Below are 26,094 nucleotides of genomic sequence, written 5' to 3' on the forward strand. Positions count from 1 at the left end.
ATATCTTCCTGTGGACCCCCCCCTGGTCTATAGCAGCACCCAACAACTTACAAATTTTGTATTATTTGATGGATGATACACCTTTGTGTATCTTCCATCAAATAGTACAAAATCTAACACTGGACAGCTTCAAATGAACCGTCTCCCTCAGACCTAATATCCTCTCTAATTTTGTTGGTTGTAATTCTGCAGCTATCCTCAACAATACCCCACCTTCTGAGTCAATCAAGTCTCACTGATGCCTATAATTTTTAGCCAAGTTGAGGTTACCAATGCCAAAAACTCCTCACCCTTATTCCTAATACTTCTTGCATTTGTGCACATGCATTTCATCAACCCTTTGTACCCGTAATTACACTTCTGTAATGTGCTCACCAACCCATTTAAATTGGAGATCTGTAAAATCCCGTTTGGCATTGCATATTCATTACTATACCCATATACATCATGTTTACAACAAGAATTTTACTGCCTTACTGAATTAATGAAAGTGATATATGAGGGGAAAGTGGTAGTTCCAAAATTCACCACCAGGGACATTGTAAACACCAAATGCATGGAACTTGGCAGATGCCAGAAGGGTTTAAAAAGATAGACTCAGGATTTTTCCCTTCATTCTAGTTGTTAATACCATCTACAGTGATCACACTAACCTTGCCCCAGCGTGCTTTGCTCAGGAAGCTGTACTACTTAAACAATTGTGGTGCAGTTGCTGCACTCCACGAATTTCATTGCCTGAACAAAAGTTGATGCAGTCCACTATCTCCATGTGCTCAGTTTTAAAGAAACAAGTGAATGAAGTTGCTACTGAAACTGTGGAGCAGGCCATGAATAACAGCATTGGTTCCTGCAGTGCGTGTGCTGTATCAAGACACATGGATGTGTCTTACAAAACTGTATGGAAGATTCTGCATTTCTACTCATTTAAGATAACCCTGACATGGGAGTTGAATGCAGGACTTTGAAAGTTGACTGACATTCACTTTAACATTCCTTGCTTAAGTGGTGAAATGATGGTCACTTTCACCTGAATGGAACTGTGCATACCCACAATTTCCAGGCTATGGGCTATGCAAAACCCTCATGCAATCCAATGAATTCCTTTGCATTCACCCAAAGTTACCGTCTAGTGCAAGTTTACAGCTTCGTTTACCATTGGACCATTCTTCTTTGAGGACATTCGCCAGTCAGGTCCTGTGACCTGCTTAGTTCTGAGAGATACTGAGATATCATAAACAATTTTGTTGAGGCACAGCTACAGCAGTGCCTGTACATGGATTCAATATTTTCATGCAGGATGGGACTCCTCCACACATTGGTCAGTCCGTATAGGAGGTTCTTTGAGAATGTTTTAGGGAAAACAGACTGATCAGCCGTGCATTTCCCACTGCATGGCTTCCTCATTCACCTGATCCATGACTTCTGGCTCTAGGGATTTCTCAAAGACAGTGTTTATCAGGAATGCAGCATGTGCACATCAGTTCCATCCAGCTGTGTGCTGCCATTGAACACACTGTGCAATGGATGCAGTTTGTGGCATATTAGGAAGGGCAGCAACCACAGAAATGTTTAAAAAAATACAACCTTAAAATGGTGACTATGTTCTAACATCATTTCACTCCATATTTTCGACACTCTCAAAAATATCCAGAAAACCGTGGTTAAATAATGTTGAGGACTCTGCTCTAGAAAGAAACGCTGTTTTTTTTATTTTTATTTTTATTTTTTTTTTCCAAGCCTGCAGTAGGCAGGTTGGTGGTCTGACACTAAACAGTGAAAATCATCTGTTACCTGAAGGCATCAAAAATGTCTGTTGCAATGAGATTTGAACTCGCAGCTTGTATGTCATAGTAGAGATACTGTCCACACAGGTAATGAAGTATGTTTTATCTCTATAAATTAGACTGGTATTTAAATCTAACAAAGACAAAGAATGCTATTTGCTGTATCATCAAAGATATCCTATATGTAACTAATGAAGGCTCAGAAATGTTATCAAATAAAAATTGCACTGGAAAGCGTTAAGACAGACCTGAAAGTATAGGAAAATAGTTCTGTCACTATTTTTAGTGAAATAAGGCATAAATTGATCAAGAGTGTGACTTAAAATTGATGGATGGTAACATTAAAAATTATAGCATTTTAAAATTCTAACCATTTCTAACATATTTCTCTGTCTTCTTTTATCATTTCATATATGAGACCAGATTTTTCACTAAGAAATTTTAGACAAGTAACTACCTCATAAGTAAAGAGATGACTGTACTCATGAATAATTCTAATCTGGAACCCTACTCTAGAAACCAGTGGATTTTTTTCAAATATAGATCAAATATTTAATCTAATAAATCTTGAAATGCATATTATATATATTCATGTCAGAAAATTTGTTTACTCTATGCATTAGTTTTAATGATATTTATATATTTTTTTGCACATGCTTATAGATGATTTATATCCAGATGAAGTTGAAGAATTTATTGCTGAAATCTTGTATAATGAATTTGACACCATTGCTGAAGATGATAGCATTACACAGGTACTTATTCTCTTCCAATTATTAACATAAATTTAGCCTAGTTAATACATAATAACATCATAACTTGTTAAAGGGAAAAATTAAATGACATGAGACAAATGTAGGCAGGTTGACTTGCAGAGAATGCTTTCTCTGCAAGTGACTGTGGGAATGTTTATATTTTTTAGCTGCAAACTTAAGCATTTAGAATGGTTTGCCTGCTGTTTAGCAGGAATGCCTAAATAGCTGAAATATTTTCAGTGTTTCTCCTTGTTTCATAAATTTTTGTCTTTTTACTGCTGATTTTCATAAATTTGTAACATTTAGTTTATTCGACAATTCAATTTAGGTAAGGAATCCTGTAAATTTGCATTGGGAATTTTTTAAGAATATAACTTAATCTGTATAATGTAAAGAGGTTGAGATTAACATCCAGTTTTGCTATCAGATTTAAAGCCACTTTCCTTCATAATACCCATAAAGATGATAAATGAGATTGGAGATGGTTCACGTGCGCATGCACACTTGCTTTATACACCTGATTTTACATCAAACCATTTGCTGTACTTCCTTCAATACATAATCTGCATAAATATAGATTATGTATTGCTCAATATAATGTTCTATTTACATTATGTAACTACTTGTTTTGAACAGCTTTTCTCTTGATACCTTGTCACATGCATTATCTAGATCCTTGCTATATTCCCATGATTTCTCAACTATTTGTTTTAAAATTTGATCCTGACCACTCTTATTTGACCTGTGTGCAGCTTGTGTGTTCACTTTCACAAGTTTTCTTAGCCTCTTCTCAAGTATGCTTGCATACATATCTTATACAGAACTCTTAACAAAGAAATCACATTGAGTTTTATTTCTATTTTTAAAGATAGATGTGATGAGAACTCTCTGCCAGTCATCTGGAATTTGATCTGACCAAATCTTCTGAATTATGGCGTGTAGCCACTGTCTGGTTGCTTTTCCTAGCTGGACTATTGACATGCATTTATTTATCATCATCAGAAACCTCCAGGCAGTCAATGACTCATTAATGAAGACCATACATCATCCACACCAGTTGTCATACACTCTCTTAAACTTATTCACATTCACTGCACTCACTACTTCAACAAACAAACTGTTCCACTCACTGTTCTGTGAGAGAAACATCTAGCTCTCATCCTTTCTTAACTGCACATAAACTTAATTTCCATAAATTAAGTTAATGCCTCCTTTGTCCTCTCCTCACCTTCCATATAATAAAAAATTTCATCAACCAATATCCTATAACGCTCTTTTAGAAGTTTGATTTCTATTATCTCACTCCTCTTTCTTCTATCTACCAGTGCCTGCAGTCTATATGCTCTCAATCTGTTCTCTTAATCTACATTCTGTAATCTTGATATATCTTTGTAATGCTTTTCACCCTCTCTGAAGCTTCTTCATCTCTTCGGGACCCACAAGACCAAATCAGTGTACAGTAGTTCAGGTGCAGTTGTATCAAAGCCTTATAAAGAAGCAGAATGCCTTCTTTGTCCTTACACATAATGTTCATTTCAGCATGCAGTTGTCCTTTGTGTTGTATTTGCAACCTTTGCTATATGGTCCTTGAACTTCAACTTCTTATCTATTAAAACAAGATCTCTAGCATGATCAGTTTCTTTTGGCATAATCCCGCCAATATAATATACTTTTGAATATCTTATCATGCTGAAGTGCATAATTTTATACTTACTAACATTGAATTCAATGATCGTCATTATCATTTCCACACTTTCAGCCTATCTTTACATCATCAGCAAACAGTTGAACATTTCCTGTCAGGTCCTTTCCAATATTATTAATATATAAATTAAGGAACAATGGTTCAGGGACTGATCTGTGGAGTATGCCACTAATCACCGTAAATCTGGCAGATTTGTGCCTTTTTAATTTTCTATCACAGTCTTTCTCTTAAATAATCTTTCAAAGTAATTAATTCAGACATCCTGAATATTTTTATCTTTAATTTTTTATGTCAGCTTTATAATTTCTAATTTTTTGCTTTTTTGCTTCTATCTTCCATATTCTTATCAAAGTCTTAATTAATTTTGTTTAGAGCGCATGTTAATTTCTTTTTATCCACAACTTCATCTTTAACTTTTTGGTGTGTGCTCTGGATTTTTCTGATTTTTCACTCTTTGCAAACAGCTTATCTGGCTGAATTAGTCGTGTTTTCTTTATTGTCTGCCATTGATCCACCAGGAGACTTGATTTTTGTTTTTAAATTTTCATTCTTTTCTTAAAAAATACTTGTATATTTAAATATACAGTCCACCTCTGAAAAATGCTTGGCTTTGATTCCTTTTAAAATGTGCGTGTTTTTCTTTTTAATATGAAATTCATTTTTAACCTTATTAGCAGTTTTACTTAAATTGCCAAATCATCAACATAGACAAAGCAGTACAAGGAGCACATGGAAACATCTAAGACTCTTCAAAGGACAAGACAACAACAACTTAAATTGCCAGTTCATTTTAAAAACTAATTATCATCACTTCCTATTTCAAATCACTTGTATATCCTTGTGTCCTCCTGAAACATTGTGAAGAAGACATGATCAACAACACATAACCTGGTTAATGAGAGTTTTCCTGTTTGTGTTCTCCAGGTCCATGTGAATTTGTGCACATCCTAAAGATGTATGCAGATGTTGGAACATGGTATTTGTAATGAATAGCCCATGTTCTGAACAGAAATCCGGCTGACATGATACCATTATTATTAGCTTTGATATTTTTCTCAAGAATGCTATGGTGAACACAAGAAGTTAAAAAAGCAGTCCTGGAAAAGAAGAAACCATACCAAAATTTCCTAACAAATAAGTCAGCAGATGCCCTAAAAGAATACAGAAAAAAAATCTAAGAGAGCTAAACTATATGTAAGAGCAACTAAACAAAAGTCATGGGAAGACTTTGGTGAGGATATAAAAAATAAATATCAGGACCATGGCAAAGTGTTCTGGAGGCTATTTAAAAAAGCTAAGAAATGGAGGAAAGAGTACTGTAAAAGGAATCAAAGATGATAAAGGTAACATGAAAACCAAAGATAAAGATATCTTAGATGTTTGGAGTAATTACTTTCAAAGACTGTTAAATGAAACAAGCAGTGTCATAGAACCTTAATAGAAAATTTTCAAGAGGAAGAATTCAAAAAGGAGTACATATCAATCTTTGAGGTAGAAAAAAAGCCATTAAAAACTTGAAATGTAGAAAGCCAGCTGGAGTACGTCATATTCAACTAGAAATGTTTAAATATGGAGATATAAATGTTTTGACTTACAAAAATATAAACTATGTATTACTCTGTATAATGTTCCATTTACCCCATATAATTGTAGCGTTTTGAAAAGCTTTTCTCTGGACACCTTGTTAGAGAGTTTGGTCCGAAGATCAAATTTCAAAAGAGTTCTCATAGTTCTCATCTATAAAAAAAAAAAAAAAAAGGGGGGGGGGGGGGGGAATAAAGCTGAATGTGAGAATTACAGAGCAATTTCTCCAAGCGTCCCAGGCAAGATTTATGCAAGTATTCTTGAAAAGAAATTGAGAAACTTGGAGAAGAACAAGCTGGGTTCAGATCAACTAGAGGTTGTCAAAATCAGATTTTCACTTTACAACAAATAGTTGAGAAATCATGGGAATATGATATGAATCTGTACAGTTTTGTAGATCTGGAAAAGGCATATGACAAGGTGTCCAGAGAAAAGCTTTTCAAAACACTGCAATTATATGAAGTAAATGGAGCATTATACAGAACCATACATAGCTTATATTTAAGTTGTAAGTCAGCAGTTAAAACTGAAGGAAATACAGGAAGATCTTTGTAAAATCAGGTGTGATACAGGGATGTATACTATGAAAGAAACTGGCATTAAACGTGATATTAAAATGGAAGATATCAAACTTAGTTTTTTTGCTTTATGCAGATGATGATGTACTCCTAAACACATCCAGTTCAAGTCTCCAGGATTCTCTAAATTGAATAACAGTTGTTACAAATTTGGTACGAAAATCAACAGTATAAAGATCAAAACTATGAAAATAGGGCAGGAACATAGAAAACTTCAGCTGCATTCGAAATGGAGAGCTTATAGAACAAGTAAAATATTTCAGCTCTTTCATCATCATCATCATCATGAACCATGGGCTCACTGCCTGTTGGTGTCCAATGCCTTCTTCACTATCTTCTTCCACCTTTCTTTGTCCAGTGCACAGATAAAATGACAGGTCAATACTGTCATTTTACTTCCTCTGGCATTTTCCCATCTATCCATTCTCTGTATGGTCTACCTCTTCTGTTTACACCATCCATAATGCCAAACATGAATATCTTTATCTTCCGGTCCTCACTCATTCTGCAGATGTGTCCAAATAATTGCAGCTTCCATTTTAGTCTTCTGCATTACATTCTCCTTTGATTGTATCTTCTGATAGAGCTCTTCATTTGTGATTTTCTGTACCCATCCTATTCTTAGAATCTTCCTGTAACAAGTTCTTGCAAATACCAAAATTCTTTACACCATACACCACTAAAGATGCATGTTTCCAGCACTCTTATCCATGGCCTTCAGATTTGTTCTTCCCTTTGCAATCCTGATCTTTATTTCTTTTTTGCAGTCCAAATCAAATGTCATTTTACTTACCAAATATGTGAACTGCTCTACATTTTCTATTATTCTATTTTATATTATTCTACAATTCCATCTACTTGCATCTTTTGTTTTATGTTCTCACCAAATACCATTGTCTTTGTTTTTTCCAAGTTCATAACAAGTCCAAATCTCTTTCCTTCCTCATTTAACAGTTTCGATGTTTTTTGAAGAGAAGAAGAAATCTCTTTCTTCTTCCATAATAACAATGTCATCTGCAAATCTCAGATTTTGATTCTCATCCCATGTACCGATATTCCTTTTGCACTTTCCTTCATTTTATCCATTGCTCTTTCTAAATGTGCGATGAAAATGCTTGGTGATATTGCCCCCCCCCCCCCCCCCCCCAACACACACGTCTAGTACCTCTGCTTGTTCTAAACCATTTCCCCAAATCATCACCTATTCTAACTGCTGCAACTGCATTCTTCTAAACATTTCTTAATATAGCTATTAGTTTTCTATCAATTCCATAGGATTCTAGCACTGCTAATGTCACTTTCTGGTCAATACTGTCAAATGCCTTCTGAAAATCAACAAAGCAGGTATTGTTTTTGTTTTTCTTCCAGCTTTCTCTGCTATTAACTACATTGTCAAAATCTGTTGACTTGTGCTTCTATTTTGCCTAAATCCTGCTTGCTCATCTGGCAAGGTATGCTTCCAATTGTGTCCTCAATCTTTGTCAATCTTGCCATCAATGGCTTGAAATGTGGAAAGGCAGCAGGAGTAGATGATATTCGACCAGAAATGCTGAAGTATGGTGGTATAAAAGTCTTACAGTGGCTACACTGCATAGTTCAGAAAGCCTGGACAGAGGGACGAATTCCCGATGATTGGAGTAGAGCTCTCATAGTACCCATATATAAAAAGGGAAATAAAACTGAATGTGAGAATTACAGAGGTATTTCCCTACTGAGTGTTCCTGGCAAGATCTATGCAAGTATACTTGAGAAACGGTTGAGAAGAATTGTGGAAGAAAAGCTTGGTGAAGAACAAGCTGGATTCAGGCCAAATAGAGGCTGTCAGGATCAGATCTTCTGGAATATAACAAAGATCTGTATTTAAGTTTTGTCGATTTGGAAAAGGCATATGACAAGGTGCCAAGAGAGAAGCTATTCAATACGCTGCAGTTATATGGTGTCAATGAGGCATTGTATCAAGCAATACTTAGTCTTTATTTGAGTTGTAAGTCAGCAGTTAGAATTGAAGGAAGTACAGGAAGATGGTTTAATGTTAAATCTGGTGTGAGACAAGGATGTACATTATCCCCTCTGTTATTCATTATCTATATGGATCACATTATGAAGGAAAGTGGTATTAAACCTGATATCAAAATTGGAGATGTTAATGTCAGCTGTTTGCTTTATGCGGATGATGTTATACTTCTAAATAAATCCGCTACAAGTCTGCAAGATTCTCTGTCTAAATTGAATAGCTGTTGTAATAGATATGGTATGAAGGTCAGCAATAAAAAGACAAAGACAATGAAAATAGGCAGAATCATTGAAAATGTCAACTGTGTTGTGAATGGAGAACCTGTGGAACAAGTAAAACATTTCAGCTACTTAGGCACAATTTTTACTGAAGATGGTAAATTAAATATAGAAATAGACAACAGAATCAGCAAAGCTGGTATGGTGGGAAGTCAATTGAATAAATTCATATGGAATAAGAGAGAAATTAGTTGGAACACTAAATTAGCTGTATACAAGACAGTGTTCAAACCAGTTTTAACTTATGGATCTGAGAGCTGGGTCAGAAGTAAAACACTTGACCAAAGACTAGAGACCGCAGATGTGAGAGTCCTGAGAAAGATTAGAGGCGTGAACAGATGGCATCAATGGCAATATCATATTAAAAATGAGGATATTAGGAAAGAACTTGACATTGTCAGCATCCAGGAATGCATTAGCAGAGCTAATCTCAGGTGGTATGGTCACTTAAATAGAATGGGAGAGGAAAGATTAGCAAAACAAGTGTTCTCTGCCAGGTTGGCAGGAAAACGACCCAGAGGAAGACCAAGATATAGGTGGATTGATACGGTACAAAGTGCCTTAGACGATAGAAATATAAGATCTGATAATATTAGAGTCTTGACAAGTAACAGACTGATTTGGAGGAAAATTGTAGATAGGAAGTTAGTAATGATGTAATTTTTTCATGTAGTACTGTTATATCCTGTACACCCCTTGAGTGTACATGGCAGGAATTTGATGATGATGATCTTTGTCAATCTCATCATCACCACCACCTTACCAAGGTGACTCATCAAAGCAATTGTTCTATAATTTTTACATTCTAGCTTATTTCCTTTCTTGTATAATGTCACTAATATCGATTTCACCCACTCCTCTGGCATTTTTCCTTCTTTCCATTCCATATTACATAGTTGGTGCATTTCTGTAATCATACTTTCTCCACCATATTTAATCGTTTCTCCAGTGATGTTATTATTACCAGGACTCTTGTTGTATTTTAGCTGTCCTATTGCTTTTTCTACCTCTCCTCTTAAAATGTCTACATCATACTCATTACCTGGTGGTGGTATCAGCTTTAATTCTTCAATTAGTTTCTCAACGCTATTTAAATCTAGTTTTTCTTCATATAACTCACTACAGTATCTTGTCCACTGCTGTACAATTTCATCTTTATTCGTCAATACTTTGCCTTTTTCATCTTTAATAGTGGTCTGTTTTGGTTGCTACCTACTATTAACGGTTCCAATCATTTTGTGCACCTCCGTGCTGTTCTATATTATTGCACTGGGCTTCTAACCATTTCATCTTATCCATTCTGACTGCTTTTTTCACCTCATTACACTTTCTTCTATACTGCTCCTCTATTTGTTCTGTACCCCTGCTTATTTTTAACATTCTCTTCTCCTGTACTAAACTTCGGAGTTTCTTATCTAATTCCTTTCTTCTTAATCTTCTCTTCTGGTACTGTTTCTTCAACTGCATCTTCTATCTATCACCTTCATTACTCCTTTCATTCTAAGATTTGAATTTTCTTCGTCCACACTTTTAAGTTTCTCTTCTAACACTGTTCTGTACCTTCTTCCTATTTCTGCTTCACTTATTCTTGCTGTGTCTCTTCGTTTCTGATGATGGAGTTTATATTTTCTTTTTAATTTCAACCTGATGTTTGCAATCACTAAACTATGATCCGAGTCTATATCCGCTCTTTGAAAAGTTCATCCATCTTCTTTTAATTGCAATCAATATCGATCATGTTCTTGGTTTTCCTATCATTTGATTGCCACGTCCATTTTCTACACTCCTTTTGCTGGAATCTTGTATTACAGATCATCACCTCGTGATCCATAGCATTAGTACATTTGCTTTGTTATTGTTTCTATTGTCTGTCAGATTTTTGTAGAATAAATCAATATCTTCATCTGTGCTGTCAGGTGTGGGTGCATATATCTGGACTATTGATATATTAAATGGTTTTGCTTGAAATCTTGCTACTATGATTCGTTCGTTGACTGGTTTGTAAACTAACAGTGCCTCTCTAGCTCTTTTGCTAAGAAGGTAACCATCTCCTGCTTTGTGCTTGGTGGCATGTCCTGACCATATGACTTTGCATCCATTTATCTCTCCTGATGATGTTCATTGCACCTCTGCCAGTTCTACTATATCACATAGATATCTCTTAATTTCCTCGCCAAGTAATTCTAGTTTTCCTGACATCCAAAGTGTCCATACAGTCCATGTTCCTACTGATAACTTCAGCTATTTAGGCACAGTTTTTAGTGAAGATGGCAAATTAAATTTGTAAATAGACAACGGAATAAGAAAAGCTGATATGTTGGGCAGCCAGCTGAATAAATTTATATGGAATAAGAGAGAAAATAGCCTAAACACCAAACTAGCAGTATTCAAGAGAGTGTTCAAATCAGTTTTAAGTTATTGATTTGTGACTTGATTTAGAAATAAAGCACTTATATAGAATAAGATCAGTGCATTTAGAAAATAGTTTAAACACCAAACTAGCAGTATTCAAGAGAGTGTTCAAATCAGTTTTAAGTTATTGATTTGTGATTTGATTTAGAAATAAAGCACTTGATCACAGATTATAGACCACAGATATGAGAGTTCTTAGAAAAATTAGAGGTGTGAGCAGATAGCATCAGTGGCAGAATCATTAAAAATTAAGATGTTAGGAAGGAACTTGACATTGTTAGCATTCAAGAAAGTGTGAGCAGGATGTAAACATATTCATGTAGTGCTGTCATAGTAGCTAGTCTGAACAGGGTGCATATTAGGAAATTCATAAGGGTCAAAGCTGTATAACTGAGAGGAGACCTCCACATATCCGTTAAAGGAATGCGGAGAACCGCCCAGGGCTTCTGACCTAATGTCCAATCCTCACCTTCTCGTGGTGCACCCTGTTGGGTATCTACCTGGATACTGAACGAACGAGAATGGGCTGGCAATTTGGGATTTAGCCAACCAAATTGTATTCTTATTGGCTTAAACCAAAATACAAAATGATGGTACAACATGACAAAATTTCATGCTGGCTGGGGCATCGCCTGGTTAAACAAGGCCTCCATTGTTTTTGCCAGGGAACCAGGACAAACAGTAAAAGGTCAGCTACTGGAACAAATCTGAAAGCACACCCCAACTCAACACCACCAGAGTTAAAGATCAGTACTATCAACATAAGAAGCCTGAATGGCAAAGAAATGGAGCTAGCTGAGGAATTAGATAAGTACCAGATCGACATAATAGGGGTGACTGAAACAAAAAAGACAAATACTGGTGAGATCTTTCTAAGCAATAAATACAAAATGTTATATTCAGGCAATAACAATCAAGAAAAAAGGAGGAGTAGCCATAGTATTCAACCCTAAATATGAGGCTAATCTTCATGAATGGCAGTCAGTCTCAAGTAGAGTAATGTGGGCAAATATGAGAATGGGGAAATGGACAATGAGACTTATTTGTGCTTATGGTCACACAGAAGGTTCTACTAAAATAGAAGTGGGGGAATTTTTTGATGATTTAGAGAAAGCATCTGACACAATGAAAACAGAAAAGTTGGTCCTTGTTGGGATCTAAATAACAGAGTAGGAAATGATTGTCAGACATACAAAATTATATATTAGGAAAATTTGGAGAAAAGAGCAAAACTAATAATATTGGCAAATATTTGTTGGATTTCTGCTCAGGACATGGACTGATTATTACTAACATGTTCCAACATAAAAATGTGCACAAATTCACATGGAGAGAAGAAGCAAGAAATAAGAGAAACGTCTCGTTGACTATGTTATTGTTGATAGTGATGTTTTCTCCCTAGTGCAGTACACCATAGTGTACAGAGGATTTGAAATTGGAAGTGGTCACTATTTAGTCTTGAGCAGGATAAAATTGAATTTCATATTGAAAAGAATAGCATGTAAGAAAGTTTTAAAGTGAATAAAAGTTGAGCAGCTCTCTGGTGTGAACTGTAGACTAAAATACACAAAGATTATTGAAGAAAAAATGAAAGAGTTTGAGAAATAGAGGAAAGAGTGCTGTAAAAGATGTTAGAGATGATAAAGGTGACATGAAAACGGGAGAAAAAGATATCCTTGAAGTATGGAGTAATTACTTCGAAAAATTGCTAAATGTAACAAGCAGTGATGACAGCACAGTGGTTAAAAAACGCTCAACAGGCATACAGTCAGGAATACATATCATACTTGAAGTAAAAAAAGGCTTGAAATGTGGAAAGGCAGCAGGAGTAGATGATATTTGTCCAGAAATGCTTAAGTATGAAAGTCTTACAGTGAGTGCACTGCATAGTTCAGAAAGCCTGGACATAGGGACGAATTCCAGATGATTGGAGTAGAGCTCTAATAGTACCCATATATAAAAAGTGAAATAAAACTGAATGTGAGAATTACAGAGGTATTTCCCTACTGAGTGTACCAGGCAAGATTTATGACAGTATACTTGAGAAACGGTTGAGAAGAATTGTGGAAAAAAAGCTTGATGAAGAACAAGCTGGATTCAGGCCAAATAGAGGCTGTCAGGATCAGATCTTCACTTTACGACAAATAGTCAAGAAAGCATGGGAATATAACAGAGATCTGTATTTAAGTTTTGTCAATTTGGAAAAGGCATATGACAAGGTGCCAAGAGAGAAGCTATTCAATACGCTACAGTTATATGGTGTTAATGGGGCATTATATCAAGCAATACTTAGTCTTTATTTGAGTTGAAAGTCAGCAGTTAGAATTGAAGGAAGTACAGAAAGATGATTTAATGTTAAATCTGGTGTGAGACAAGGATGTACATTATCCCCTCTGTTATTCATTATCTATATGGATCACATTATGAAGGAAAGTGGTATTAAACATGATATCAAAATTGGAGATGTTAATGTCAGCTCTTTGCTTTATGCGGATGATGTTATACTTCTAAATAAATCCGCTACAAGTCTGCAGGATTCTCTGACTAAATGGAATGGCTATTGTAATAGATATGGTATGAAGGTCAGCAATAAAAAGACAAAGACAATGAAAATAGGCAGAATCATTGAAAATGTCAACTGTATTGTGAATGGGGAACCTGTGAAACAAGTAAAACTTTTCAGCCACTTAAGCACAATTTTTAGTGAAGATGGTAAATTAAATATGGAAATAGACAACAGAATCAATAAAGCTGATATAGTAGGAAGTCAATTGAATAAATTAATATGGAATAAGAGAGAAATTAGTCGGAACACTAAATTAGCTGTATACAAGACTGTTCAAACCAGTTTTAACTTATGAATCCGAGAGTTGGTTTAGAAGTAAAACACTTGACTAAAGACTAGAGACCGCATATATGAGAGTCCTGAGAAAGATTAGGGGCATAAACAGATTGCATCAATGGCAATATCATATTAAAAACTAGGATATTAGGAAAGAACTTGACATTGTCAGCATCCAAGAATGCATTAGCAGAGCTAATCTTAGGTGGTATGGTCACTTGAACAGAATACAGAATGGGTGAGAAAAGATTAGCAAAACAAGTGTTCTCTGCCAGGTTGGCAGGAAAACGACCCAGAGGAAGACCAAGATATAGGTGGATTGATACAGTACAAAGTGTCTTAGATGATAGAAATATAAGATCTGATAATGTTGGAGTCTTGACAAGTAACTGACTGGTTTGGAGGAAAATTGTAGATAGGAAGTTAGTAATGATGTAAATTTTCATGTAGTACTATCATATCCTGTACACCCCTTGAGGGTACATGTTAGGAATTTGATGATGATGATCTTTTCTCAAAATTTTTAAATATCTGCTATTCATTTCCTACTCTGATGTTTACATTTCCAACTTGACTTGAAAAAATTTTTCAAGTCAAGTTGAAAATGTAAACATCAGTTTTTCCACTTGACTTGAAAAATTTCTCTACATCTTTATTAGTAGACCTTCTATTGGACCATGGGCACAAATAAGTCTCATTGTTCAATTCCACATACTTGTTTGTGCACATTACTCCACTTGAAACTGCTGCCATTCAATGTTCATCTTTGTGTTTAGTGTAGAATACTATAACCATTCCTTCCTTTCTCTGATTGCAATTGTTTAAATATGACATCTTACAGTTATTATTTGGCAGCATCTCTCCGATAGGTCTTCATTTTTGTAACACTTTTTATGTCTGTATGCTTCTTATGCCGATTGTGCCTATGCTGAATTCTGCTGATTATGACTTTGAGCTTGTTCCAATAACTGAATTTTAACTATTTGCCCTGATTACCTGATTAAAACAGTGGGGGGCCTTGTTTAACCAGGTACCCTCCTGTCAGCTTTACATTTCATCTTGTTGTGTCATCATTGTCTTTTGGTTTAAGCCAATGCAAACTATAATTTGTTTGGCTAAATTCCCAATTGTGAGTCCATCCTCACTTGTTCAGTATCCAGGTATTTCTACTTTCAAGGTAACCTATGTGGAAACCTCCTCCTAGTTATCCATCTTTGAAATATGTAATCCAGTTTTATTTCATATGTTGAATATTTGAAAATTAAGACTCCTCTGAACACCGTCTCCTATTTCTCAACTAACTCCTACCCATATTATTGGGTAAGATGGTAAGGAAATTAGTTAAGGCAGAAGATCGAGGGAGAAATTAACTTTAGTAAAGGCATGACAAGGTGCCAAGAGAAAAGCTATTCAAAATGCTACAGTTGTATGTGTTAATGGGGCATTATATCAAGCAATACTAAGTCTTTATTTGAGTTGTAAGTCAGCAGTTAGAATTGGAGTACAGGAAGATGGTGTAATGTTAAATCTGGTATCGGACAAGGATGTGCATTATCCCCTCTTTTATTCATTATCTATATGGATCACATTGTGAAGGAAAGTGGTATTAAACCTGATATCCAAATTGGAGATGTTAATCTCAACTCTTTACTTTATGCAAATAATGTTATACTTCTAAATAAATCCAGTACAAGTCTGCAAGATTCCCTGACTAAATTGAATAACTGTTGTAATAGATTTGGTATAAAGGTCAGCAATAATAGACAGAAGCATTGAAAATATCAACTGCATTGTGAATGGAGAACACATAGAACAAACAATAAACCATTTTAGGTACTTAGCACGATTTTTAGTGAAGATAGTAAGTTAAATATGGAAATAGACAACAGAATCAGCAAAGCTGGTATGGTAGGAAGTCAATCGAATAAATTTATATGGAATAAGAGAGAAATTAGTCAAAACACTAAATTAGCTGTATACAAAACAGTGTTCAAACTAGTTTTAACTTATAGAGCTGGGTTAGAAGTAAACACTTGACCAAAGACTGGAAACCACAGATATGAGAGTCCTGAGAAAGATTAGGGGCATGAACAGATGGCATCAGTGGCAATATTATATTAAAAACAAGGATATTAGGAAAGACCCTGACATTGTTAGCATCCAGGAATGTGTTAGCAGGGCTAATCTCAGGTGGTATGGTCACTTAAACAGAATGGAAGAGGAAAGATTAGCAAAACAAGTGTTCTCTGCCAGGTAAAAGACCCAGAGGAAGACCAAGATTATAGGTGGATTGGTACAGTAAAAAGTGTCTTCGAAGACAGAAATATAAGATCTGATAATGTTGGAGTCTTGACAGGTAACAGATTGATTTGGAGGTAAATTGTAGATAGGAAGTTAGTAATCATATTATAATCCTGTACATGTCAGGAATTTGATGATGATGAGTACTACCTTGAATCAGCTAGGATCTGACCTGGCATTGGCTACAGGAACATTGGTATCTGCTTCCATTGTGCACAGAAGACTTCATGAACATGGTCAGTATGCTAGGCAACCATTTGTATGCATGTTCCTAACCCTGCAGCAGATGAGAGAATGTTTAAAATGGAGCAGGCTCCCCATCAATTAGACTTAAGACCATTTGTGGTGTGTGGGGGGTTATTCTTTACAGATAAGTCCAGATTCGCTCTACAAAGCAATACCAGTCATACTCTGCTCAGAAAGAACTAGGGACACGTTATCATCCCTTTAATATCCATGAAAGGGGACACTTGTGATGGTAATGGTTTAGGGAGGCATCTTGTTGGGTGGGTGTGCCAACGTTTATGTGCTTTCTAGTGAACCATGAATGCTGCAATTATAGAGACAAGTTCCTGAACCTGTGTTTGTCTGTATATGGGTGCAGTAAGGGAGGCATTTATCCTACAAGACAGTAATGCTCATCCTCATCCAGCAATGCTCGTGGGCCAATATCTTCAAGAAGAGTCTTATCGTGCTATTCACTGGCGAGCCAGGTCTGAGAGCATTGTCTTGATGTTCACTAAATTTTGTTTCGTAATGACATTGTAACTTGGCATATGACATCAGACTATTTTGTGAAATTGCATTTCATAGAATAAACAGGACATAGTGGGTTTTTATTGCCATCTAGAGTTCACTGCTAAATATATTTTCTTCTCCTCATATGACATTTTGTTATTGCCACATTCCATTTTGCACAGTGGGCAAAAATGTAGTTTACTGGGTGAACCACTTGTTGAAAATTGAATCAATAGCAAGGAGCTGACTGGCTGTTTCACTTGGAAACTGGTGAATATTGAAGTTTTATAGTTTTCATCAGTTTTACCTTATTCAATTTCTGTTAGTACATGTACTATGAGTTAGGTAATCCAGAAAGCCTAACCTAGGTGCAAAACATGAAAATTTGCAAGCAACTTCAGATCTCCAATAAACAGAATTGTTATCTACAGTAAACGTAGTCTTCACCTAAAGATATTCACAAACATCCATGTCATAGTGAAATTCAAATCAACAGAAACACTATTCAGTTAGTCAGCCAGGATAGGCATTTTAATAATTACTTAGGATGATTTTGTTATATTAATACACATTTCTTTAAATCATGAATAAATCATGAACCAGAATTAATTTATTGTGTAGCATGGCCTTTACACCATTAATACTGTCAAAAGGACAAGATATGTTGCTGTGTATAATAACTTTTGTATGTATATGTGTGTGTGTATATATATATATATATATATATATATATATATATATATATATATATATATATATATATATACAGTATATGTGTGTGTGTGTGTGTCTGTAAGTTTTTTTTTTTTTTTCCCCTCCCTATCTATGCTGTGAGCGGTAAGGGGAACAGTTCGTTTCACATTTTCTGAACTATTTTTCTATGAAAGTTCACAAAATGCTTTTAATATGTCACTCACTTAAGCCTTTGAGCATGGTTTGTCTCTGAACATAAATTATAGAAAGAAAAATACAACAATAAAGAAAGATTCGCACTCTCACACCTTTACTTACTATACCACATGGAGATTTACTTTTGTTTGAAAGTAATTTCCTTTAATGTAAACTTCTCCAATTGTATTAAATTTTACATAACTAATATCAAAGAGAATTGAGATTTTTCTTTTTTTACAGTAGTTTGAAACTTCAACAAATTCTTCACTAATCTTCAGAGTTCATTGTTGAACATATCTATCACTCCCTAAATAAATTTCCTTCTCAATTTTTCAAGACAAGGAGTTTTCTTTCATTCGACCTTGAAAATTTCTTGTACACCTTGACTGTTCCTACACACGTTATCGTCGACAGGACAGACACCAGAAATATATTCTAAAGGCAGGGACTGTTCCATAGATTATCTTCACTATGCTGAGTTAACTGTTTAGTCACTTAAGAATGTACTAAATAGCACTTAATTTCTTTCCTTGTTGCTTGTATGGCAAGTTTATCTTTCAACATGAAACTTAATAAATCGTATAATGTGTGATTTAACATGCTCTTTTCCCTTTTGCTGCTGTCTCACTATTTCTTGCTTTTGTTTCTTCACTCATTTCTGGCTCCTCTTACTTGTCTTCTGCTTGTTTATATCTGGTGTCTGTACTCTGCTCCTCTGACTTTGAGAAACCAGTAATGAGACAAACCCTTGCACATGCTTTGAACAGCTTCAGGTTACTATTACAATTCTATGAAAGTACACAATGTAGTGTTCAAGACATAACCAGTAACCTTTATTTACTTAGGATAATTATTATAATTCACAGAAAAGAAGGTAAGTTAATTAAATTAATACAGCTAAATATTTTGATTCAAAACTTCAATTGAAAAATTGATATTTATCAAAAAGTAACCTTCTTCCCACTTATATATAACCATTAAATCACACATCAGATCTTTGTAAGGATTCATGCAAAGAATTAGATACAAATTCTAAGCATGGATTTTTACATGTTAAGTGGTTGATTGTTCATGTTATTTCTGCCTATGGTGAGTCATTTACAATAAAGATTTAGTATTCATAGATTACTTTCTGTGAATATTTATATTTAATGTTTTATGACTGAATCACTAAATAAGATTATTCTGTAAAATAAATAAAAAATTAGTTTAATTTCAGCAATAGTTTAAAAAACTTGCAAATACTAAAGTTATGCCATTGTAGAATACAGTTTATAAAACATTGATATAAGTACAGTACACTTATCAGTGTTTGATAGTGTGTCATTTTAATAAAATGGTGGAATGTTTTATTTATGTTCCGAGTTCAATTCTATTGTCTTTGTTGCACTGAAACTTCCAGCTTCATTTGTTATTTGTTTAGCTGTTAGTATTTGATGGTATCATAAATCCTGTCAATATTTTGTTTATTTCATAGAATTCAGAATGAAATTCTGTATAATAAACTTAAGTTTATCATACAGATTATTATGACAACGTCATATACTTATATGCAATATAATCTTAAAGCATTATTAATTTTTTTGATAATGTTCTCTTTAGGTAGCAAAAAGCCTTTGCCAGTTTTATAACTGGTGTCAAACAGGAAAAGAAGATGATGTGGAAAAGAAAATTCTTGAAATTTCTCCACCACAGTTGGCTAACTGTTTATCTGTTGCAGTAAATGGTCCTGATGATCAGGTTGGACAAGTTTATCTTAGCATTTTTAATTTTTAGCTTTATTATTTATCACAATAAATAAAAATAGAATCTCTGGCATGCATATGATAGGACATTGGGATTTTTGATTTCATTTGGTGAAGTTATCCTACCACACATTTAATTATAAATAAGTTTATTTCAATTTTTATTAAGGATTTTTTTGTTTCTAAGTTGAATTCCCTCAATTGTTGGGCTGTTTATTGAAATTGTTCTAAGTATTACAAATACATTCCATGTCATATTTTAACTATATAAAATCGTTTATATTTATGCAATAAGAAAAAGTTTAGTTTTGAGTAATACTTTTTTTTTTCTTAGAAAAACTCTCATATGGTTATGTTTTTTTTTTAAAATAAGCTATGTTTTAGAAATACTAGCTGATAATCCTATTTTTTGCAGCAATAGGCTAAAGGCGTCCTCAACAGTGCTGAGAAAGAAAACAAAGAAACATGCACCCATAGAGAATGTTCCACTTAGTTCGGCTTACAAGCCCAAATATCAGAAATTTCTTGTTTCGTTTTTGTCCTTTTGATTATCACACATCCTAAGCAGAAATACAGGTTTTTCTTTTTTCACTTGTAATTAGATTCTATAGAAAGAAAATGGCACAAAGAAACACAAGTATCATAGTTCCAATATTTTATCTGCTGCAGAGATTTCTTCTGGGATACAATGTAAAAATTAAAATAACACACACACAGTAAGTGGAAGATGTTAGACCAAAGCCTAGTCCTGGTTGGGGGAAGGGGTCTTGGTGCTAGTAGCTAGCCTTGGTTGATGGGTGGGAGGTCTAAGAATTAATGTTTTGCAAATCTTGGTAAGTTTAACACAATCATATTTATTTTAATTCGTTTTTTTTTTTTTTTAAATCTGCCAATTCAAAAAAAAAAAAAAAAAAGCCTTTGAGTTTGTATTTGCTACAGTGAAATGATGTAGTGGTATATTATTTGATTCTGTGCAAGATAACCAATGCATGGCCATCTAGAGTCAGCTAACCATGGTTGTGGTGGTGGATGTATTTCTTGTTTTCTTCTGCCTTTAAGAACACATCTGCCACTACAACTATTGTCAGTTGGATCTAGATAATCTTGCACAGAATCAAATGGGGGGACCCCTACTGCTGCAGTAAATACTAACTCACAAAAACCTATTTAAAAAGAAAAGGGGGGAAAAAGAGCTTTTATAATCTATCTCAGAAACATTGTTAGACCTCCCACCCCCAATAGCCAAGGCTAGCTACCAGCACCCATAGAGTAAGCTCCTCTTGGGACTTAAGGCTTCTAGTCGAACATCTTCCACTTATTTTATATTGTATCCCAGAAGAAGTCTCTGTAACAGAGATGAAATATTGGAACTGTTAAACCACTGTTTAATTATTTCTTTGTAGTTATTTTTTATAGACTGATAACATATTTTTGTCAAAATTAATTTCATCTAAATTATCTTAACATCACACACTTTCTTAATTTATAATTTTTATAATAATCACTTCAAATTTTATCATTGAAAATTGAATTGATCATTGAATAGCTGATAAAATTATCTTAGTAAGAAAGAATGATTCAGAGAAAGGGGGTGCAGTTGTGTTACATAGGCTTTCAGCTATTTGAAGGAAGGATTTAGCTGCCTCTTCAGATATTTCAGATTATAATTTATTTTCAAAACCTTTCGAAAGATTTGGTAGGTGAAAATAAAATAAAAAATCTATTTCACTTTGGAAGCATGTACCCATACATTTTTAGTGAAAAAAATATAATAAAAAGTATAGCCACTGCATAATTCAGAGGGCCTGATCAGAAGTTCAAATTCCAGACCAGATGATTGGAATAGAATTCTCATAGTTCCCATGTAGAAAAAGGGAATAAAGCTGAATGTGACAATTACAGAAGAATTTCTCTACTAAATGTCCTAGATAAGATTGATGCAAGCATACTTGAAAAGTGGTTGATAAAATTGTCGAAAAGAAATTGGAACAGCTGCATTCAGGCCAAATAGTTGAGAAATCATGGGAATATGACAATGATCTGCACATAATTTTTGTATATCTGAAAAAGGCATACGTCAAGGTGCCCAGAGTAAAGCTTTTCAAAACACTATAGTTATATAAGGTAAATGCTGTTGTAAGGCAGCAGTTAGAACTGAAGGAAATACAGGAAGATGGTTTGGTGTAAAATCAGGTGTGAGATGGATGCATGTTATGTCCATTCTTGTTCGTGTATATATATATATATATACACACACACTAGGGGGTGTCTCCCCCCCCCCTGAGTTCTGGGCTGGTAAGACAAAAAACGTGACATAAAAACGTCTCAAATTTCGGCTTATATTTTTATTTATATACGCACACACACGTATATAGAATAGATATAATGTTGAACCCGCACACGAGCGGTTGGTTGATCAACCTGTAGTACATTAGTATCGTATATGGACAGTGGGTTGAGAAAGGAGAAACTTGTTTACATTTGATTTAAAAACCTGTATATTGTATTCATTGGGAAGACTGTTCCACAGTACAGCAGTACCAGGGATGAAGGAGGAGGAAAACAAACTTTTTCTGTGGGTTTCAAGGTGTACTGTGAAAGGATGTTAGGCAGCAGCTGTACATGTTCCATTGGGCTTAGTACTGAGTGGGAGAATTATTGATGCTATTTTAGATGAACATTTGCTGTGGAAATATTTATAGAATACACAACTTGCAGAGACCAAACGTCTGGGGGTGGGGGTAAGAGATGGGTCATTTATCAAGCTAATTGCTATTTTCTGTATTGAGCCAAGCATTTTGAGGGAGCTTTTAGGAGTCCCCCCCCCCCCCTCTCTCTCTCTCTCTCAGAATGTGAGAGCAGTATTTGACAGCTGGGCAGATTTGTGATTTGTATAAGGTTAACAGCTGTTCAGAGGTGAAGTAACATCTTGAGCGAAAGAAAAAATCCTAGTTTTTTGAAAGCTGGGGTGGATCACGTTATAAAAGAAAGTGGCATTAAACTTGATATTAGAATTGGAGATGTCATACTTAGCTCTTTGCTTTATGGAGATGACGATGATGATGTACTCCTAAATATATCCAGTGCAAGTCTCCAGAATTCTCTAAATTGAATAACAGCTGTAACAAAAATGAAAATCAGTAATAAAAATATTAAAATTTTGAAAATAGGCAGGAACATAGAAAACTTCAGCTACATTCTGAATGGAGAGCCTATAGAACAAGTAAAATATTTTGGCTATTTAGACACAATTTATAGAGAACTTGACAAATTAAATTTGGAAATATACAACAGAATAAGTAAAGATGGAATGGTGGAGAGCTAGCTGAATAAATTTATGTGGAATAATAGAGAAATTAGCCAAAACACTGAACTAGCAGTATACAAGAAAGTGTTTGAGTCAATTTTATTATCGATCTGAGAGTTGGGTTAGAAATAAAGCACTTGATCACAAATTACAGAAGATCATAGATATGAGAGTTCTTAGAAAAATTAGTGGCCTGAGCAGATGCATGTCCTGTCCTGACAATTAATCACACAAAAATTCATTGTGGGAAAATTAGTTGCATGAAAATTTTTCATGGATATATGTGAGAAAAAAAAAAGAAATATATTATATATTATTTAATATTTCGATTATATTTAGCTTTCTGAAAATTTTTATTCCATATAACATTATTAACATTCTTTCTTATTACAAGCTCTGTAGATGGAATATTAATTGTTACTGAACTAGGATAGGATGGCTATGGAGAAAGAGTGCCATATTTAAGAATATTTAGGGAGAATAGTTATATCCAACTAATATTTATAGTTAATTAGTTACATGTTCCTATTAACTATTCTATTAATGGTTATTAAGGAGAACAAAATATTTAAGAATATTTATTCTTCTAACCATCCAATATTTTTCTGTTCTGCACATTTAACATCCATCCAGGTGAGATATATATATTTTTTTTTATCTAAACTAGTTATTGAACACACGTGTATTTTGAAAATGACTCCACTTTTCCTGCTTGCGAAATACATGTTGTATGCTGCTATCATTTACAGAGCTAGTTTAAGATCTTAGGTGCACTTTTGAGTAATTATATTAAAGAAAATGATAATAAAATTATGTAAATCCTATCATCATTATGTAAAGCAGCATAAGCTAAATTGCCATCTGCGGGTGCAAGACTAATCTTTACCTTTTCCTCCAATTCTACTATTTTATAACACTAAGAAATTTTAAATTTATATTTAGTCTTCTTTACTGGAAAAAAAAATATATATAAATAAATAGAAGATGCTCCCAAAGTGAAATATGTAATTGATTACTTCCCTTGTGAACAGTTCAAAAATAAACTGTAATCAGAAATATCATGACATTAACAACCAAAAAGAAATGCTGTGGATTTAAAACTTGCAGTGGGCATGGATGTTTGTAATTGTTTTAAGGTAAGAGATGAATTTCATCATGAATTTCAGCACTGCTTATTGGAGGCCTGAAGTGGCTCGAGTGGTTTCCATGTTTGGTCATGGAATTTGAGCAGGATTTCCGAACCAGGTTAAAATGAATAACAATTACAATGAAACTGAAATCAGGAAACTTGCCAATCAATAAATATATTACTTTCATTGTATAAGAATAAAAATATTATGAAAATCTAATTAAAATCCAAACAAATAATACATAAAACAACTATATTTTGTGAAATTTATCTTGCACTGCATTTACTTTTTATATGTTGGTATCATTGCCATATCATTTCAATTTTCTAGCGAATAGCGTTTTCAGCTAATTTTTTCCACACCGCGATGAATTGTCTGTGAACTAAGCAGGTGGCATCAGTGGCAGAATCATATTAAAAATGAAGATGTTAGGAAGGAACTTGACATTGTTTGCATTCAAGAATGTGTGAGCAGGACTAATCTATGGTGGCATAGTCACTTAAATAGAATGGAAGAAGAAAGATTAGCAAAACAGTTTAATGCTAAGATTCACTCAGAAGTGCCTTAGAAAAACAAAATATGACAATATTAGAGTGCTGACAAGTAATAGACTAGGAGAATATTAATAATGTAAACTTAATCATGTAATGCTATCATAGTAGCCTGAACACCTCTTGAGGGTGTATCAGGATATTAATGATGAGTTAAAAAGTCATCATTAATATCAACGTCAACTTAAAAAATGCCACAGAATATCAGAACTAGCAGTAAATTTATTTCTTTTCAAATGTGCAGTATTTTCTTCATTGTACGTTATCTTTTCAGAAGCAAACTTTGTTTACAATGTTCTTTCTTCATAACAAAGGGCACAAGATTATTTTCTTGATATTTTTTTCAACTGAATGCTGAAAATAATTATGAGAATGACTGATTTAGTTGCAAGCTATTCATAGAGCTTAGCTGATACCTAATTTTTGTATGTGTTTATTTCATTTCAAAATGTGATACTTGTGATACTCCTTATTGATAAGTATTGCTGATAACATTATATTTTATCATAAAGGTCTTGGTAGGTGAAAAGATTTTTCTTGTCTGTAAATCAAAATCATACAAATTTGGAAACTACACTGGTGTCCAAAACCTAAGGATGGACTATTTCTGAAGATTACAACTACAAATTCAGACGAATCAGCTTGTGGCAATTTGTACAGCTAATGTAACTTCTAGTTACTGTGAATTAGTAATGTGGATGCTAACGTCTGCATAAAGAACTATGATATCTCAGAGTAACTAAAGAAAGGCTTTAATATAATCTGTGATTGACTTATGAATAATTCAATTAATTGTAAATAGCAAAAAAAAAAAGCTTAATTAATCATCTTTAGAAGTCTGCTTTGGTTATAATATATAATGACATACCAAACCAGGCATGCATCAAACTTTCTACCTATTACTTTTTTTGGGTAGAAAGCAGGTACACATTCAAATTTTCAAATTGCATGCAAGGGGTCATGTGGTAGCACTTAACAGGATAAAAGACTACGCTAAGCGAATTGTGTTTGAAGGAAGCTCTTTTCATGAAGGAATAAAGTTGCAAACATGGTTGTCTTGTAATGTCTCAAAGACATTACTAGATGATTTCAGCAGGGAAAAATTATTGGAAAGCTTGAAGAAGATTGCTGATATTGCCAGAGAATTTGGAATCTCACATAGCATTCTATCCAGGCTCTGGGCAGCATTTCAAGCCAATGGAATGCATTCAAGATGCTAAGAGGTCTCCCTCGCTCTAGCACATGGATACACATTTTTGATTATAACAGTCAAACATAATCAGTGCACCACGGCACCACTGACTTTCTTGAATGGAAAGTCAGCTCCATTTAAGCACAGGTATGTGGATATCTCGACAAACTGTAGCAAGATAGTATGCCTATATGCCAAAAGACCTGTAGTCTGCATCCCTTTATCCACAGCTCATTATAGAACATGTTTTCAGTGGTGTTTATCCATAAAAATTGGACAAGACACCA

General features: G+C 34.3%; 1 protein-coding gene across 1 annotated transcript in view; it reads left to right on the top strand.

The window, feature by feature from the left end:
* Positions 1-26,094, top strand: part of LOC150101843 (pre-rRNA-processing protein TSR2 homolog) — a 56,309-nt gene that overhangs the window by 18,551 nt on the left and 11,664 nt on the right. Inside the window, exons 3-4 of the mRNA XM_090400849.1 lie at positions 2,448-2,539; positions 19,485-19,622. Coding sequence (XP_090256975.1) covers positions 2,448-2,539; positions 19,485-19,622 — 230 coding nt within the window. The remainder of the gene's footprint in view (positions 1-2,447; positions 2,540-19,484; positions 19,623-26,094) is intronic.

The sequence above is a fragment of the Typopeltis vanoorti genome, chromosome 11 (genome assembly GCF_054136105.1).
Source record: "Typopeltis vanoorti isolate ZY-2024b chromosome 11, IOZ_Tvanoo_1.0, whole genome shotgun sequence".
Classification (NCBI taxonomy): domain Eukaryota; kingdom Metazoa; phylum Arthropoda; class Arachnida; order Uropygi; family Thelyphonidae; genus Typopeltis; species Typopeltis vanoorti.